The sequence below is a fragment of the Hemitrygon akajei genome, chromosome 25 (assembly GCF_048418815.1).
Source record: "Hemitrygon akajei chromosome 25, sHemAka1.3, whole genome shotgun sequence".
NCBI classification, from domain to species: Eukaryota; Metazoa; Chordata; class Chondrichthyes; order Myliobatiformes; family Dasyatidae; genus Hemitrygon; species Hemitrygon akajei.
The window spans coordinates 42,629,164-42,645,460 of NC_133148.1; the positions used below are offsets into that span (position 1 = coordinate 42,629,164).

The 16,297-nt window shown below is 44.4% G+C and overlaps 1 protein-coding gene across 2 annotated transcripts in view; it reads right to left on the reverse strand.

Annotated features, from left to right (window-relative positions):
* Nucleotides 1-381: 381 nt before the first annotated feature.
* Nucleotides 382-16,297, reverse strand: part of LOC140716566 (synaptosomal-associated protein 25-like) — a 72,354-nt gene continuing 56,438 nt past the window's right edge. For both annotated transcript variants that reach the window (XM_073029396.1, XM_073029395.1), the window contains exons 6-8: nucleotides 11,390-11,524; nucleotides 8,252-8,396; nucleotides 382-5,908 (exon numbers count right to left, since the gene is read on the reverse strand). In XM_073029396.1, coding sequence (XP_072885497.1) covers nucleotides 5,840-5,908; nucleotides 8,252-8,396; nucleotides 11,390-11,524 — 349 coding nt within the window. In that variant the 3' untranslated portion in view covers nucleotides 382-5,839. The remainder of the gene's footprint in view (nucleotides 5,909-8,251; nucleotides 8,397-11,389; nucleotides 11,525-16,297) is intronic.

Genomic DNA, 16,297 nt, shown 5'->3' on the forward strand with positions numbered 1-16,297 from the left:
TCTTTGAACTGAGAAACAGCGAACCCTGAAAGAACTGGGCATCACATGGTGTAGTGGGTAGTGCGACACAATTACAGCTCAGGGAATTTTGGAGTTCAATTCCAGTATCATCTGTAAGGAGTTTGAACATTCTTCCCGTGACGCGTACGTTTCCTCCAGGTACTCCGGGATTCCTCCCACAGTCCAAAGACAGGCCATTTAGTAGGTTAATTAATTATTGTAATTTGTCCTGTGATTAGGCAAGGGTTAAATCAGTGGTTGCTGGCCAGTGCAGCTCGTTGGGCCGGAAGGGCCTGGTCCATGCAGTATCTGTAAATAAATAAATTCCAGAAACGTCCACAGTAGTTAGAGGGCACCAAGAGTAAGCTAACAGAAAAAGGATTTCAACAAACTAGGTTTAATTTTCTCATTGCTCATCGAAGTTGCTGCATATTCCTGATACAAAATGTAAGGCATGCATCACCCCAGATTTAATAAATGTCTTCAAAACAAGTTCATGACGAAACATTCAAGTCAGCCAAAAGCAAGACATGATCGAATTTCACCCGTGCCTGTGCAATTGTTGAAATGACAGTACTGGTTAATCAATCTACATATCATCAAGACAATTACTTCACACATTTTTATTACAAAATGTTGGGGAACTAAACTTAACAAAGAAGTTTGCCATCGTTATCAATCTACTATGTCAATGGTTCTTCCTGTTCTTGGAATTTTCCATAGATATCAATGTAGGTATTTTGCCCATCGTTCTTCCCATGCTCATATTTCTAACATTATTACAAGATTAAACCATGACATTTTGACGTTGGAGTGACACCAAGTTGCCTGTTGAGAGCCGTGGCTATCGGAGGCTCAACAGCACATTGAAACCCCCTGGTTGATAAGCATCACACAACTTTCTAAACTGTTCCTTCTCATTTGAGAGCTAGCAATATTAAAGACAACTTCTTGATTTTACATATACCCACGGTGACTAGTAATCGTAGCAGGCTCTTAATAATAAGACCATAAGATGTAGGTGCAAGGTGAGGCCATTTGGCCTATTGAATCTACTCTGTTATTTATTGATTCTGATTTCTTCTGCAAAGCCAATTTTCCTGTTTTTCCTCATAATCTTTAACCCCAACCCCACCTTTACCGGTAAAGAATCTATCAATCTCTGCCTTAAATACATCCACTGTTTTGGCCTCCGCCATGCTCTGTGACAACAAATTCACCCTTGTTTTGAAAGATATTCCTCTTCATCACAGTCTTTAAGGGCTGTCTCTGTATTCTGAGGCTGTGCCCTTGGATCCTGGACTCTCGTACTAATGGAGACATCCTCTCTACTCCACTCCGTCCAGGCCTTTCAGTATCTGGTGGGTTTCAGGCACAGAGGCATCAAATACTCTGTCTTTGTGGCAGGGGTTCCCAACCCTTTTTATGCCATTAAACAAGAGGTCCGAGGATCGCAGGTGCGGAGCCCTTGCATTATTGATTAAGCCTTTCATTCCCAAGATCTCTTTTGTGAACCTCAGTGGGAGAAGGCACGGACGAGATGGGCTGAGGGGCCTGTTTCTGTGCTGTATTCTTCTATCACTCTATGACTCTGTAACTCCTCTGGACCCTCTCTAGGGCCAGCATATTCTTCCTTTGATATGGGGCAAAGAATGCTGCATCTTACTCCACTAAGCCACACAAAGCGAAACTGAGTGAATCTTTCTCATTGCAATATGCAATTCAACATACAGACCTCACTTCAGGGTACCTGGAGGTACATAATAAACCACATCACTGGGGCAGAAGGGGAAGCGGATTAGCCATGATGAAACAGCAGAACAGATTTGATGGGCCAAATGGCCTAATTTACTCCTATAGCTTACGGTCTTACAGCTTTCATGAACATAGTGTTTTTTTCTCTCTGGTGTGGAGACAAGGAGCTAAATCTCGGCCGATTCCCCAGTGACTAGAAGAGGGGCATTTTGGTGCATCTTGGGATGCTGGTGAAAACACCAATATCCATCTGAGAATTAACCCTCTGTCTGCCATATGGGATTATAACTAGAGTCTGAAAATAGCACTGTTCACCCTTGGGTTCGCAGTGCAACTTAACAGAAGAGAGTGAGACAGCGGACAAAGCAACAGACAAGGCAGAGATAACCAATAATCAACAAAAAATGGAGAAAGAGTCCTCATCAATGGCCCTCAGCATCTGGATATGCCCTCTTCTCAGTGCTACCATCCCAAGGAGGTACAGGAGCCTGAAGCCACACACTCAGTATTTTAAAAACCGCTTCTTCCCCTTCGCCTTCAGATTTCTGTACGGTCCACGAACACTACCTCACTGTTCCTCTTTTGAAGTATTTTTTAATTATAAAATCATGTTTTTATGTCTGCTTCCACAGAACAACAAATTACATGACATTGGTCAGTGATAATAAACCTGATTCTGATTCTGATTAGAGGCAAACTCCCTCTAAGTTTAGTTTCAAGGGTATAGTTACAGGTGACAGCTGAGGGAAGACAGGCAGCGAAGGGGTGGTGTGGCTCTGGGCGTGCGTGTAGCGGAGGGGTGCGACAGACGCAGACACTGACATGCACCATCTACAAACACACGGTTGGTGGAGGAGCAGATGATCTCCAAGCTGGGGGGTGGGCGTGGGGAGAAGCTACAAGCGGCCTCCTCACCACAACGTGACTGGCAGCAATACTGTGGGTGGATGGTGGGTGGGTGAGGTGGTGCAGAACACGAAAAGCCTTTTATACTTTCACACCCGTCGCATGCAGACGTTGGGCCAGGCCAGCGAGCTGTGTGAGTGGGCTCAGAGCCCGATGAGTTCACAGGGAAGATTCCGTCACTGCAGGAACTATCGGGTCACAGTAACAGTGAGCCCACAACTCATTAAGCACTTAAAGAGATAGTGCCTCTCTCCCTGTCCTATTACGGAAGATTCACCTTCACCTCCCAAAGCCCTGCTCCACTGTATGCAGATGAGGCAAGGATTGAAGGGGTTAATTGGTGTACAAGGACTTTTGTGCTTCATTATCTCTCAGAATTGGTTTGCTGTTCTCTAATATTGGGAACAGTTCTTAAAGGGACAGAGTCAATTGCTTTCCTCTGAACGTGTTCCTTCCCCCATAGACATGTGGCTCCCCACTACTCGGAGCAGAAACAATACTAATGAGAGGGGAACATAGGGAAGAGAATTTTCCTTAAGGGAGGCATCCAAGATTGGCTCCTAAATCTTTGGGATTAGCACAAGACACATTATTCCTAGTGAGATGCTTTCCTGGAGGTAAGGGGCAATAGGTCAGAGTGTCAGTGAGTAATAAAGGAATGTCTTATTGAGTCAAGAAAGTGGAAGTCATCACATCTGCCCAGACTCTCCAATTACCCTCTCACCCCCAGGTACGCAGAAAATCTGGTTGGAATGTCTTAAGTTGCATTTCTGTGACTTACAGAATATAAAGCACTAAAGAAAATAGCCTTGGATTTCATCACTTATTTACTGGAAAGCACACAAGGATGCAGAAAACCCAGTCCCCCATCGAAGGGCAGACAGTGAGGGAAAAAGGCTCTCTCGCTCATATCAAACTCTGAAGTTGAATCCCGATAAACATTCACCCTGATCCAGATTCTAGAATTCTTTAAAAAAAACTAATTTTCTGGCATTAAACAAAGAATTGTTCAATACAATACGGTATTTATGGCACAAGTCACTGAGGTTTAACAGGGAGAGTACACAAGGCATACAGCTCTGAACTGGTAGGGAAGAAATCCTGGGCACCTGCCAAAGGCAGACGTCCCGGAGGAACATAAAGCACTGGAGCTCAGCGCATCCGGTGCTATCAATGGAGTTGATGCTTCAGCTTGTGACTCTTCACCTGGGCCAGAAGGAAGGGGGAGACTGGCAGAATTAAAAAAGGTGGAGGCAAGGGGTCCAGCACGAACTAGCAGGTGACAGGTGGATCCAGGTGAGGGCGTGAATGTGTGAGACACTGGGAGGTGACGGGTGGATCCAGGTGAGGGTGTGAGTGTGTGAGACACTGGGAGGTGACGGGTGGATCCAGGTGAGGCGTGAGGGTGTGAATGTGTGAGACACTGGGAGGTGACGGGTGGATCCAGGTGAGGCGTGAGGGTGTGAATGTGTGAGACACTGGGAGGTGACAGGTGGATCCAGGTGAGGGTATGAATGTGTGAGACACTGGGAGGTGACGGGTGGATCCAGGTGAGGGTGTGAATGTGTGAGACACTGGGAGGTGATGGGTGGCAATAAGAAAGGGTTGAAGATGACGGAATCTGATAGAAGGAAAATGGAATAACAGGAAGGAGTTGGGGAAGGGAACCAGTTTGAACAGTGTGTGGGTGATGGGCAATTTGAGAGGGTGGAGGAGGGGAAAGTGAAAAGGTAATGGTTGGGGTCGGAGGAGGAGGACTGGTGGATCAAGAGGAGAGAGAAGAAAATAGAGCGAGCACTTACCAGAAATTTAAGAATTCTACATCCATGCACCCAGGCTGGAGACTACCCAGGCAGTCCCACTAACACAGGGCTTCCCAACCTTGTTTGATGGTATTGGTCCACACGGTTGGGGAGCACTGCTCTACTTTTGTTTGGCCCTGATCCTGCCATGGAAAGGAATGTCAGTGTGGGAACGAGAAGTGGAATTGGAATGACTGGTCGCTTGACATCAGGGAGAAGGCATGGACACTCAATAAGCAAAATGGCCTTATCCTGCATTGAAACTATTTCATCATTCTCTGTCATTGTTTTAATTGGATAAATACCAGCAAATTGAGCGAGAGGTACCCCAGTTACCGAGACAGTTTTGCAGAGTTGTGATGGTAGGAAAGCTACATCCCATCCCCAACCAGCCCGAGTACAGGTCCGTGACTTATTTGGTTAATAGATTATAAGTGGCAAAATCTGACATTCAACACACACAAAGTGCTGAAGGAATTCAGCAGGACTGGCAGCATCTATGGAGAAAAACAAACAGTCGAGGTTTTGGGCCAAGACCCTTCCTCAGGACTGGAAAGGAAGGGGGAAGAGAGAGGAACAAGGTGTGTGGAGGGGAGGGGGTACAAGCTGAGAGGTGTGTGGGGATGAAGTGAGAAGCTGGGACGTGACAGGTACCAAGATGAAGGGCTGAAAAAGACCCTAAAATATAGGAGCAGAATTTGGCCATGTGGCTCATTGAGTCTGCTCTGCCAAGTAATCTAATAGGAAACGGTGGACAATGGGAGACAGGGAATGAGGAGAGGCAACAAAGGGAGGTGATGGGCAGGTGAGAAGGGGTAAGAGGGGAGCCAGAATGGGGAATGGAAAAAAGGAGAAGGGGTTGAGAAATTACCAGAAGTTAGAGAAATCGATGTTCATGTCATCAGGCTGGAGGCTACCCTGGTAGAATACAAGGTGTTGCTCCTCCAACCTGGAGACTGGTCTCGGATCTGAAAGTCGGAGACTGAACCCCTCTGGTTAGAGAGGGATGCTGGACCTGGCTTGTGTTTATTGAGATTCAACCATACACACAGAGAGCTCACGTTTCATTTGACTATGAACACTTTATATTATAATATTACATAGAAAGACTCAAACAGGGAAACCGCAGACAAGTACAAAGATTAAAAAACTAAATACACAGTTTACTCTTTCAACAGGCAATAATACAAATCCACACTTAAAAAAATACACTTCCACAACTGGAACATCTGGCTACACTGAGAAATTTCAAAATAAATTATAATGTACAGAGATGCTGAACCTCTCACTGCACAGGGACTTGCCCCTCCTGGGCCTCGTAGATGCTGCAATGGATGATGGGTGAATTTGGCAGTGTGGCTGGTTCCTCTTTCCTTTCAGCCACTCTCCAACATCTTGTTGGCATGTTTGTTGGCCTCATCAATACGAGCTTTGTTCATGTCACCCTAAGAACAGCAACGCATATGGTTATAAGTACACACGATGTGCGCTAAACCGTATAACAATTACAGCATGGAAACGGGCCATCTTGGCCCTTCTAGCCCGTGCCGAATGCTTACTCTCACTTAGTCCCACCGATCTGCACTCAGCCCATAACCCTCCATTCCTTTCCTGTCCATATACCTATCCAATTTTTTTTTTTTTTTTTTTTTTTTAAATGACAAAAATCAAACCTGCCTCTACCACTTCTACCGGAAGCTTGTTCCAAACAGCTACCACTCTCTGAGTAAAGAAGTTCCCCCTTGTGTTACCCCTAAACTTTTGCCCCCTAACTCTTAACTCATGTCCTCTTGTTTGAATCTCCCCTACTCTCAATGAAAAAAACCTATCCATGTCAACTCTATCTATCCCCCTCATAATTTTAAATACCTCTATCAAGTACCCCCTCAACCTGCTACGCTCCAAAGAATAAAGACCTAACTTGTTCAACCTTTCTCTGTAACTTAAGTGCTGAAACCCAGGTAACATTCTAGTAAATCTCCTCTGTACTCTATTTTGTTGACATCTTTCCTATAATTCGGTGGCCAGAACTGTACACAATACTCCAAATTTGGCCCTACCAATGCCTTGTACAATTTTAACATTACATCCCAACTCCTATACTCAATGCTCTGATTTATAAAGGCCAGCATACCAAAAGCTTTCTTCACCACCCTATCCACATGAGATTCCACCTTCAGGGAACTATGCACCATTATTCCCAGATCACTCTGTTCTACTGCATTCTTCAATGCCCTACCATTTATCATGTATGTTCTATTTTGATTATTCCTACCAAAATGTAGCACCTCACACATATCAGCATTAAACTCCATCAGCCATCTTTCAGCCCACTCTTCTAATTGGTCTAAATCTCTCTGCAAGCTTTGAAAACCTACTTCATTATCCACAACGCCACCTATCTTAGTACTTACACAATCCTTCCTCTGCTCTCTGCAATTATCTCCTCCGTCTCTTGGCCACCTCAAATTCCCTCAAAAATGGTCAACTGCTTAAGTTTTGATCAGAGTTCACTCCACCTTCTAATGGGCCAGTGTGGAGAGTTTTACAATATTAAATCTGTCATGAAGGCTTTTGTATGTAGCCTGTGGTTATCAGCTTAGGACAAGGATATATCACATGATGGGACAGTTTTCTGGCCCCTGATTATTCTATGCCAGGGGTTACCAAACTGGGGTCAACTGACCCCTTGCTTAATGGTATATAAAAAAAGGTTTTATAGAAAGAGACCATTCATCCCATTAAGGGGATGCTGCCTAGATTTAGAAGGGATGAGCTGCAAAGATTCTGACTGTCTACTCTCTAGACCTCTCGCTAATTTATAAACCTCTCAGGCAGTGAGTATTATTTGTATTTGTATTTAATTGATGTTATCTGTTGCTATGTGCCTGGGATGCAGCTGCGTCCATATTCCTATGGCTAAGGGTTTATCGCCATCACATGTACTGAGATACAAGTCGGTCTGCGGAAAAACCCTCCCCACCACTGAGCACATCTGTATGAAACAGTCACAGGAAAGCAGCATCCATCATCAGGGATCCCACCACCCAGGCCGTGTTCTCTTCTCTCTGCTGCCATCAGGAAGGAGGTACAGGAGCCTCTGGTCCCACACATCCAGATTCAGGAGCAGTTATTACTCTTCAACCATCAGGCTCATGAACCAACATGGACAACTGCATCCACCCCAGCACTTCTACCACCTTTGGACGCACTTTCCAGAACTCTACACTCATGTTCTTGATATTTATTGATTTATTTATTATTAATTTAGGAATAGAAGTTCCTGAAAAGTTTGAAGTATTTTGCAGATGTATATGGGTTAATTAGTTTTATTTGAACACACAAAAGCACCTCTTATGCACTGGAGGATGAACTCTTGCCCTGCTAACCTGCCTTTATCATGACTCCTGTGCTTTATCTGATTACCTGCACTGGACTCCCTCTATACTTGTAAAATGATATTCTGCATTCTGTTTACTGCCTCGGTGTCATTATGCGTGAAATGGTCTGTCTGTGTAGTTCACCAAGACAAGCTTCTCACTGTATCTCAGTACATGTGACAACAATAAACCAGTTCTAATCGACCTCAGTTATAGTTACTGCCAGGCCAACTGTACAATATTCTTTGTGGTCCTTCTGAAGTTCTCAAGCAGTCCACTGATACCACCTCTAAAAAGACAGCCTTTTGAGATCTTCCAGTCTGTGTTAGGTTTCTACGGTGTGGTTGAGGGCATATCCTGAACACTGAATGCAGGACGCTCAGTTGGAAGAGAAGCGTCTACACTTACCTTGGTGACAATCCTGTCAATCTGAGCATTCTGGGAGCTGATCTCGTTGCCCATGTCAAGTGCCATGTGTCGTAGGTTACCAATGATGCTGCCCACCTGATCCAGGTTCTCCTCCATCTCATTCTCCCGAGCGTCATCTGTGACTCTGTGGTCAGAAAAATTACATAAGCTAAACTGAAAATGCCTCTCAAATTCTAACACTACGTCCCCATCGTGAGAGGCGGAAATGGGCAAGGCCAGCCAACAGGGCTTTGGTGAAGCTGTATGGGCCCATCCCCTCTGCAGTAGGTGCAATGGATTGCAAAAGCATTAATGAATTCCAACCATACCATCGACTTCAGAGGACGAAGGCGACGGGAGGTCATCGATGACTATGCTCCACTTGGGAGCTAAGGGCCCAAGTAAGTAAACTGAAAACGGGTCTTTACCAGCAAGTGACTTCACCCAAATTACAGGCAACTCGAGAGAAGAATGGAAATCCCAACAGTGGTAAACTGGGCTAAGAGTTCAGCAGACTAACTGCTCTCAGATTTTTATTAATCATTACTTTATTCAATAAAAAAACTCCTTTAGTAACTAGAAACCAGATAACCAACATTTTCATTGCATTTATCAAATCCAAGATACTCATTTCTTATACACTTAGCTTATTAGGTATAGCTGAGCACATCTACATGGAGCATTGTCAGAGGAAAGCAGCATCGTCTACCAGCAGGGACCCCCTCACCCACCAGTCAGGTCATGCTCTCTTCTCACTGATGGCATCAGGGAGGAGGTACAGAAGCCTCAGGATCCACACCACCAGGTTCAGGAACAGTTATTACCCTCAACCATCAGGCTCCTGAACCAGACTGGATAACTTCACTCACCCCCAACACTGAACTGTTCCCACAACCTATAGACTCACTTTCAAGGATCTTTCATCTCATGTTCTCAATATTTATGGCTTACTTATTATTATTATTATTATTCCTTCTTTTTTCCCCTCTTACTTCTTGTATTTGCACAGTTTGTTGTCTTTGCACGCTGGTTGTTTGTCTGCCTTGTTGGGTGTGATTTTTCATTGATTCTATTGTGTTCCTTGGATTTATTGTGTATGCCAGCAAGAAAATTAATCTCGGGGTTGTATATAATGACAGATGTACTTTGATAAATTTACTTTGAACTGTAAACATGCTTGTTAATGCCAATCATACGGCAGCAACTCAATGCATAAAAGCATACATACATGGTCAAGAGGTTCAGTTATTGTTCAGACTATCATCAGAATGGGGATGAAATGTGATCTAGGTGATTTTGACTGTGGAATGATTGTTGGTGCCAGATGGGGTAGTGTGTAGAAGAGCATTTCTGAACACCCAACACGTTGACCTTGAAGTGATGGGCTGCTTCAGACCATGAACATACACCCAGTGGCCACTTTATTAGGTACAGAAGGTATCAAATAAAGTGGCCACTGAGATCCTTCAAAAGGACTGGAAAGGAAGAGGGAAGAATGCCCTCTCTTCTTCTCAGTTGTCTATCACTTCTTCTGGGTCCCCTCCCTCCTTCCCTTTCACCCATGATCCACTCTCCTTTCCTATCAGATACCTTCTTCTCCAGCCCTTTACCTTTTCCACCTATCACCTCCCCTTCTGCACCCACCTACTTTTCCCCCTCACCTGATCTCACCTAACACCTGCCAGCTTGGACTCCTTCTGCTCCCTCACCTTCTTATTCTTGCATCTTGTCCTTTCCTTTCCAGTCCTGACGAAGCCTCTCAGCATGGTTATTCCCCTCCATTGATGCTGCCTGACCTCCTGAGTAAGTCCAGCATTTAGTGTGTGTTACTCTGGATATTCTGGCCAAGAAAGATCTCCAACCATGCCCTACTCCTTCAGTGTCACCAAGAGGACAAGGCCTCAATCATTGGAGATGGATTAGGCATGTGATGAGAAGACAGCCTAACTCCATCAACAAGATAGCACTTCAGTGGACCCCTGCAGGGCAGAGAAGACAACTTGGCACCATACCATATGGGCAGAAATGAGGGCCCTGAACCACAGCTGGTGCACAATAGAGAAGATGGCCAAGGACAGACAGAGATGGAGGACCTTCATTGCTGACCTAAACACCAGCGGCGTAATTGGCAATAAGTCTATACTTTGGATTTACTCTATCTGCAGAATCTTTTGTGTTTATGATAGCAATTTCTTACGGGATTTCAGATAAGTGACTGAAGCTGGGACAGTTGTATATTGAGACGGTAAGTAGGGGTGAGGATTAGTTTAAGGAGGGACTTCCAGAAGCTGTGCCTGGAGACAACTGATTGGTTGCATCTCATTGACACAATTCACTTCACTTATGGTGTTTTGAAGTCAGTAGGGTCCTCAGTGGTTAGCACGACGCTTTACAGCACCAGTGTCCTGGGTTCATTTCCCACCGCTGTCTGTAAGGAGTTTGTATGTTCTCCCCATGACCACGTAAGTTTCCTCTGAGTGCTCCAGTTTTCTACCACAGTCCAAAGGTGTACTGTTGGTAGATTGATCGGACATTGTAAATCGTCCTGTGACTAGGTTAGGGTTAAGTTAGGGGTTGCTGGGCAGCCCGGCTCAAAGAGCTGGAAGGGTCTACTCCGTGCAGTATTTCAATAAATAAATTTAAATAAACTAAACAGTTGTAAAAGTAAATAAGAGTTGTGAAAATAAAGAGTTAATGATTAAGACTCTGGAGCATCTTTGAGTTATTTGAATCAATGGTGATTAATCAATAATTATAATTGTTAGGCAACATCATTACCTGATGTGTTCTTATCACTCACCTAATTCAACTCAAAGTTCAACGTAAATTTATTATCAAACTACACATGTATCACCATATACAACCCTGAGATTTGCTTTCCTACAGGCATTTACAGGAAAATAAAGAATTGCAATAGAATTTATGAAAAAAAATACCAAGACAAAGACAAATTGTGCAATAACTGAATGAATGAGCAGACAAATAATAGAAAAATAAATAAATAATGCTGAGAACACAAGCTGTAAATTCCTTGAAAGTGAGCCTGAAGATTGTGGAATCAGTTCAGAGCTGAGGCAAGTAAAGTCAGCTTCTCTGACAGTAACATCCAGTCTCAGCCCCGTTTCCAAACCATCTTACCTGCGGATGTATCCACCACTCATGGCCATCTGCTCCCGGTCGTCCATCACTCGAGCTGGCTGGCTGGCCACCACACCGTCCTGGTTATTGCCCCACACCTTCTTGTAGGCTCCTCCAGCCTCAAAGTTCTTCAACCTTGAAGGAGGAAAGGGAAATTCAGAGCCGTTTGTCGTGGGCCAGAACAGTTTGAAGCCAGTGCATGGCACATCTAATCTAGACACAGAGGAGCTGGCTACACAAGACATCAGATACAGACACAATGACGAGCCACTCTCTGTGCAACACCTTTCCACGAACACCTCCAAAACATCTTCCTCTTTCATACATTATGCTTGATGGTGCTGTGATGAAGCAGCAGTTTTTTCAGCCGATATGACCGTATAATTTATAAATTTTTACATGCGATGAGATGGCCACCTGGTTAAGGTGATGGACTGTTAATACACTGTGCTCAGCACACGTGGACTCGAATCCAACCCTCGTCGATCGAGGTAATTTCAATTTCTGTTTATCAGAGTCAGTAAAATCAATGTTTTTGATTGGCATGGTAGCCCAGTAGCTAGCATAGTGCTTTACAGTGCAAGTGACTTAGGTTCAATTCCCACTGCTGCCAATGTACATTCTTGTTGTGACCATGTAGGTTTGCCCCAGTTGCCCCAGTTTCTTCCCACATTCCAAAGTCATACAGGTTAGCTGATTAAATGTTGATTTGCGTGTATTTGGGTCAGTGCAGGCTCAATGGGCCAGAAAGGCTTACGAATGCGCTGTATCTCTAAATAATTAATTTTAAAATATAGTCTCGTTCATGCAAGTATCTAATCAGCCAATCATATGACCGCAAGATATAGGAGGAGAATTAGGCCAAGAGGCCCATTGAGTCTGTTCTGCCATTTCATCATGGCTGATTCAATCATCCTTTGAGCCCCGATCTTTTGTCTTCGCCCTGCATCCCTACATGCCTTGATCAATCAAGAATCTGTCAACCTCTGCCTTAAATGTACCCAAGGACTTGACTTCCCAGCTGCCTGTGGCAATGAATTCCACAGATTCACCACTCCCTGGCTAAAGAAATTCCTCTTTGTCTCCATTCTTAAAGGACACCCCTCTATTCTGAGATTGTGACCTCTGCTTTTAGACTCCCCTACCATAGGAAACATCCTCTCCATATCCACTCTATCAAGGCCTTTCACCACTGGATAGGTTTCAATGAGGTTACTCCTCATTCTTCTGAATTCCAGTGAATACAGGCCCAGAGCCATCAAGCACTCCTCAAAAATACAGCCATTCATTTCCTAGAATCATTTTCATAAACCTCCTTTGAACCCTCTTCAGTTTCAGCACATCCTTTCAAAGATTAAAAGCCCAAAACTGCTCATAATACTCCAAGCAAGGCTTCATCAGTGCTTTATAGAGTCTCAGCATTATAATCCTTCCTATTATATTCTAGACCTCTTGAAATGAATACTAACATCACATTTGCCTTTCTCACCATAGACTCAACCTGAAAATTAACCTTTTGGGAATCCTGCACAAGGACTCCCAAATCCCTTTGCATTTCAGTTTCTTTAATATTTTCTCTCCATTTAGAAAATAGTCAACCCTTTAATTTCTTCTGCCAAAGTGCATGACCATGCATTCAATCTGCCATGTCTTTGCCCATTCTCCTAACCTGTCTAAGTCTTTCCCCTCTACTTCCTCAAAACTACCTACCTTCATATCTTCCAGTTACCTTCATATCTTCCGCAAATTTTGCAACAAAGCCATCAATTCCATTATCCAAATCATTGACATCTAATGCAAAAAGAATCGGTCCCAACAAAGACCTCTGTGGAACACCATTAGTCATCGGCAGCCAGTCAGAAAAAGCTGCCTTTATTTCCATTCTTTGCCAATCAGCCATTGCTTTATCCATGCTAGAACCTTTCCTGTAATACCATGAGTTCATAGCATGTTAAGCAGCCTCATATGTGGCACCTTGTCAAAGGCCTTCTGAAAATATGGCAGCAACTCAATGCATAAAAGCATGCAGACATGGTCAAGAGGTTCAGTTGTTTTTCAGACCAAACATCAGAATGGGGAAGAAGTGTGATCTCAGGGAGTTGACTGTGGAATGACTGTTGGTACCAGACAGGGTGGTTTGAGTATCTTAGAAACTGCTGATCTCCTGGGATTTTAACACACAACGGTCTCTAGAATTTAAAAAGAATGGTGCAAAAAACAAAAATAAACATCCAGTGAACGGGAGTTCTTTGGGTGAAAATTCCTTGTTAATGAGAGAGGTCAGAGGAGAATAGCCAGACTGGTTCAAGCTGACAGGAAGGAGATTGTAACTCAACCAAGCACACATTACAACACACCAATGCACAGACGCGCATCTCTGAATGCCCAACATGTCAAACCTTGACTACAGCAGCAGAAGATCATGAACATACACACACTGGCCATTTATTAGGTAGCTTCTATACCTAAAAGAATGCCACTGGGCATCTACCCCAGCTTTACAGTGGTTTAAATTTGGACAAGGCAGGAGGTCTCGGCTTTATTCTTGGGTGGTGTTCATTGTCTACTTTGATGATGTAACAGGGACGACAGTCAACAGGCTAGAACGTGGAGGATTGATCACCATTTGGACTAGAAGGAGGGGTGTGTTGGAAAGTCAGGACAGTCTGTGCAAGTGCTCACACATGATCACGTTGCAGAAGGTGCAGGGAACCTATACGAACCTATACCTATGTTGCCTACACGGACAAACATCAGGAGAGAAACGGTGGAAGGGGGAGGAGGAAACCTCTGTTTGCCCCTTTCAAGCAGAGTGGAGAAAGTTCTTACTCTGTCACCAGTAAGGGCCTCCCACCTGTCCTTGTTAAGCGCAATTCCTGAGAACACTAATGTTATGGAATGAAGCAACACACAAAATGATGGATACTTCTATGGTGGAAACTGAACAGTTAACAGTTCAGGTCAAAACTCTTCATCTGGTCTGACCCATTGGACTCAGTCCGGGCAGAGTCTTGACCCAAAACCTTTCATCTAGTCTGACCCAATGGCAAAGAATCCTGGCCCAAATGATCAACAGTCCACTTCCCTCCATAGATGCTGCCCAACTTGCTGAGTTCTTCCAGTTTACTGTGTTTTTGCTGTAAATTCTAGACACTTGCAGTCTCATGTGTCAGCCCATATGTGATTTAATTAGCAGTACAGGATGCCATTACTTGGATTTCCTACAGGTCCTTGACAGGATACAACAGGGTCCTGATCCCATAATCTGAACTGTCTGCATTTTGGAAATGAGGTTTTGAACCAAATTCCCTGATGGCAGAAGATATCTGCAGTCCCACAGCAGCCAATAAATCCATCCTAATGGTCTTCCAAATGCTTGTTTACAGATTGCCCATAAATTAGCGGTCTATTAAGCTGGGGAGGACACGTACATGGGCGTATTATTCAGTCCGAGTGGTTCAGTGCCTGAGATGCACTGGAGGGGCTCTGGTGAAACACTGAAGATTGTACATCAGGATCAAGTGCCCTTTGAGAAGCTGGGAGCGCCGTGTCACAACTCCAGTGACCCAAGATCGACCCTGACCTCGGGTGTTGTCTGTGTGGAGTCTGCACGTTCTCTCTCTGACTTTCCCTGGTGCTTCAGTTTCCTCCAACATCCCAAAAATGCACGGGCTCGTAGGATAATTTGCAGTGTTGTGCAGTTTTGGCCACCTAATTACAGGAAGGATATTAATAAGGTTGAAAGAGTGCAGAGAAGGTTTACAAGGATGTTGCCAGGACTTGAGAAACTGAGTTACAGAGGAAGGTTGAACAGGTTAGGACTTTATTCCCTGGAGCGTAGAAGAATGAGAGGAGATTTGACAGAGGTGTATAAAATTATGATGGGTATAGATAGAGTGAATGCAAGCAGGCTTTTTTCACTGAGGCTAGGGGAGAAAAAAAAAACAGAGGACATGGGTTAAGGGTGAAAAGGGAAAAGTTTAAAGGGAACATTGGGGGGGGGGCTTCTTCACACAGAGAGTAGTGGGAGTGTGGAATGAGCTGCCAGAATACGGGTTCACTTTTAACATTTAAGAAAAACTTGGACAGGTACATGGATGAGAGGGGTATGGAGGGATATGGTCCAGGTACAGGTCAGTGGGACTAGGCAGAAAAATGGTTCAAAACAGCCAAGAAGGGCCAAAAGGCCTGTTTCTGTGCTGTAATGTTCTATGGTTCTATGATAACAGGATGGCATAAATTGCCCTGTGTTTGTGGGAGGGTGGTCAAATGCAGGGGCACTTGGGGAGAGTGGTCTGGCATAGGATGACCAAAGGTCAACATGGACTCAGTGTGTCAAAGAGCCTGTTTCTGTGTGGGACGACCCAACAGCTCTGTGGCATGTTAGAGGGTGTGTCCACTGACACGTTCCCAATATTGTAGAATTAGATGTCCTCTTGCTCAAGGCTGGAAGTTACCCCGCTGCTCTGCCCTCCAGTTTTTCTGAGGACTGTCCCACAAGGGATCAGAGTGCATAACAGAGGGAGCACCAGCTGACCCTGTTCCCTGGAGTAGGTCAGCACAATATTGTGGGCCGAAGGGTCTGTACGGCTCTGAAGAAGAATCTCATTATTTAAAAGGACATTCTGCTGACGAGGTGATGACACCTACAATCTACAAGAGCTGGCATCTGGCACAAGAAACTCCTCTGGCTGAGGGAAAGGACTGGGTTATTACTTGGGATCTTCTTCCAGGAGCAGTCAAAGGCTGCCTGCCCTCAACAGGAGCCAGCATTGCTGCAAAAACCACTCCAAGATGTCACTGCAGTTTAGCAATACTTAGATCACTTTGCACCAAAATGTTCTAATTGTGTCCTTACTTGTAAAAACTGCACATAGTGAATGTATGTTTTTACTTGCGAATATTGCC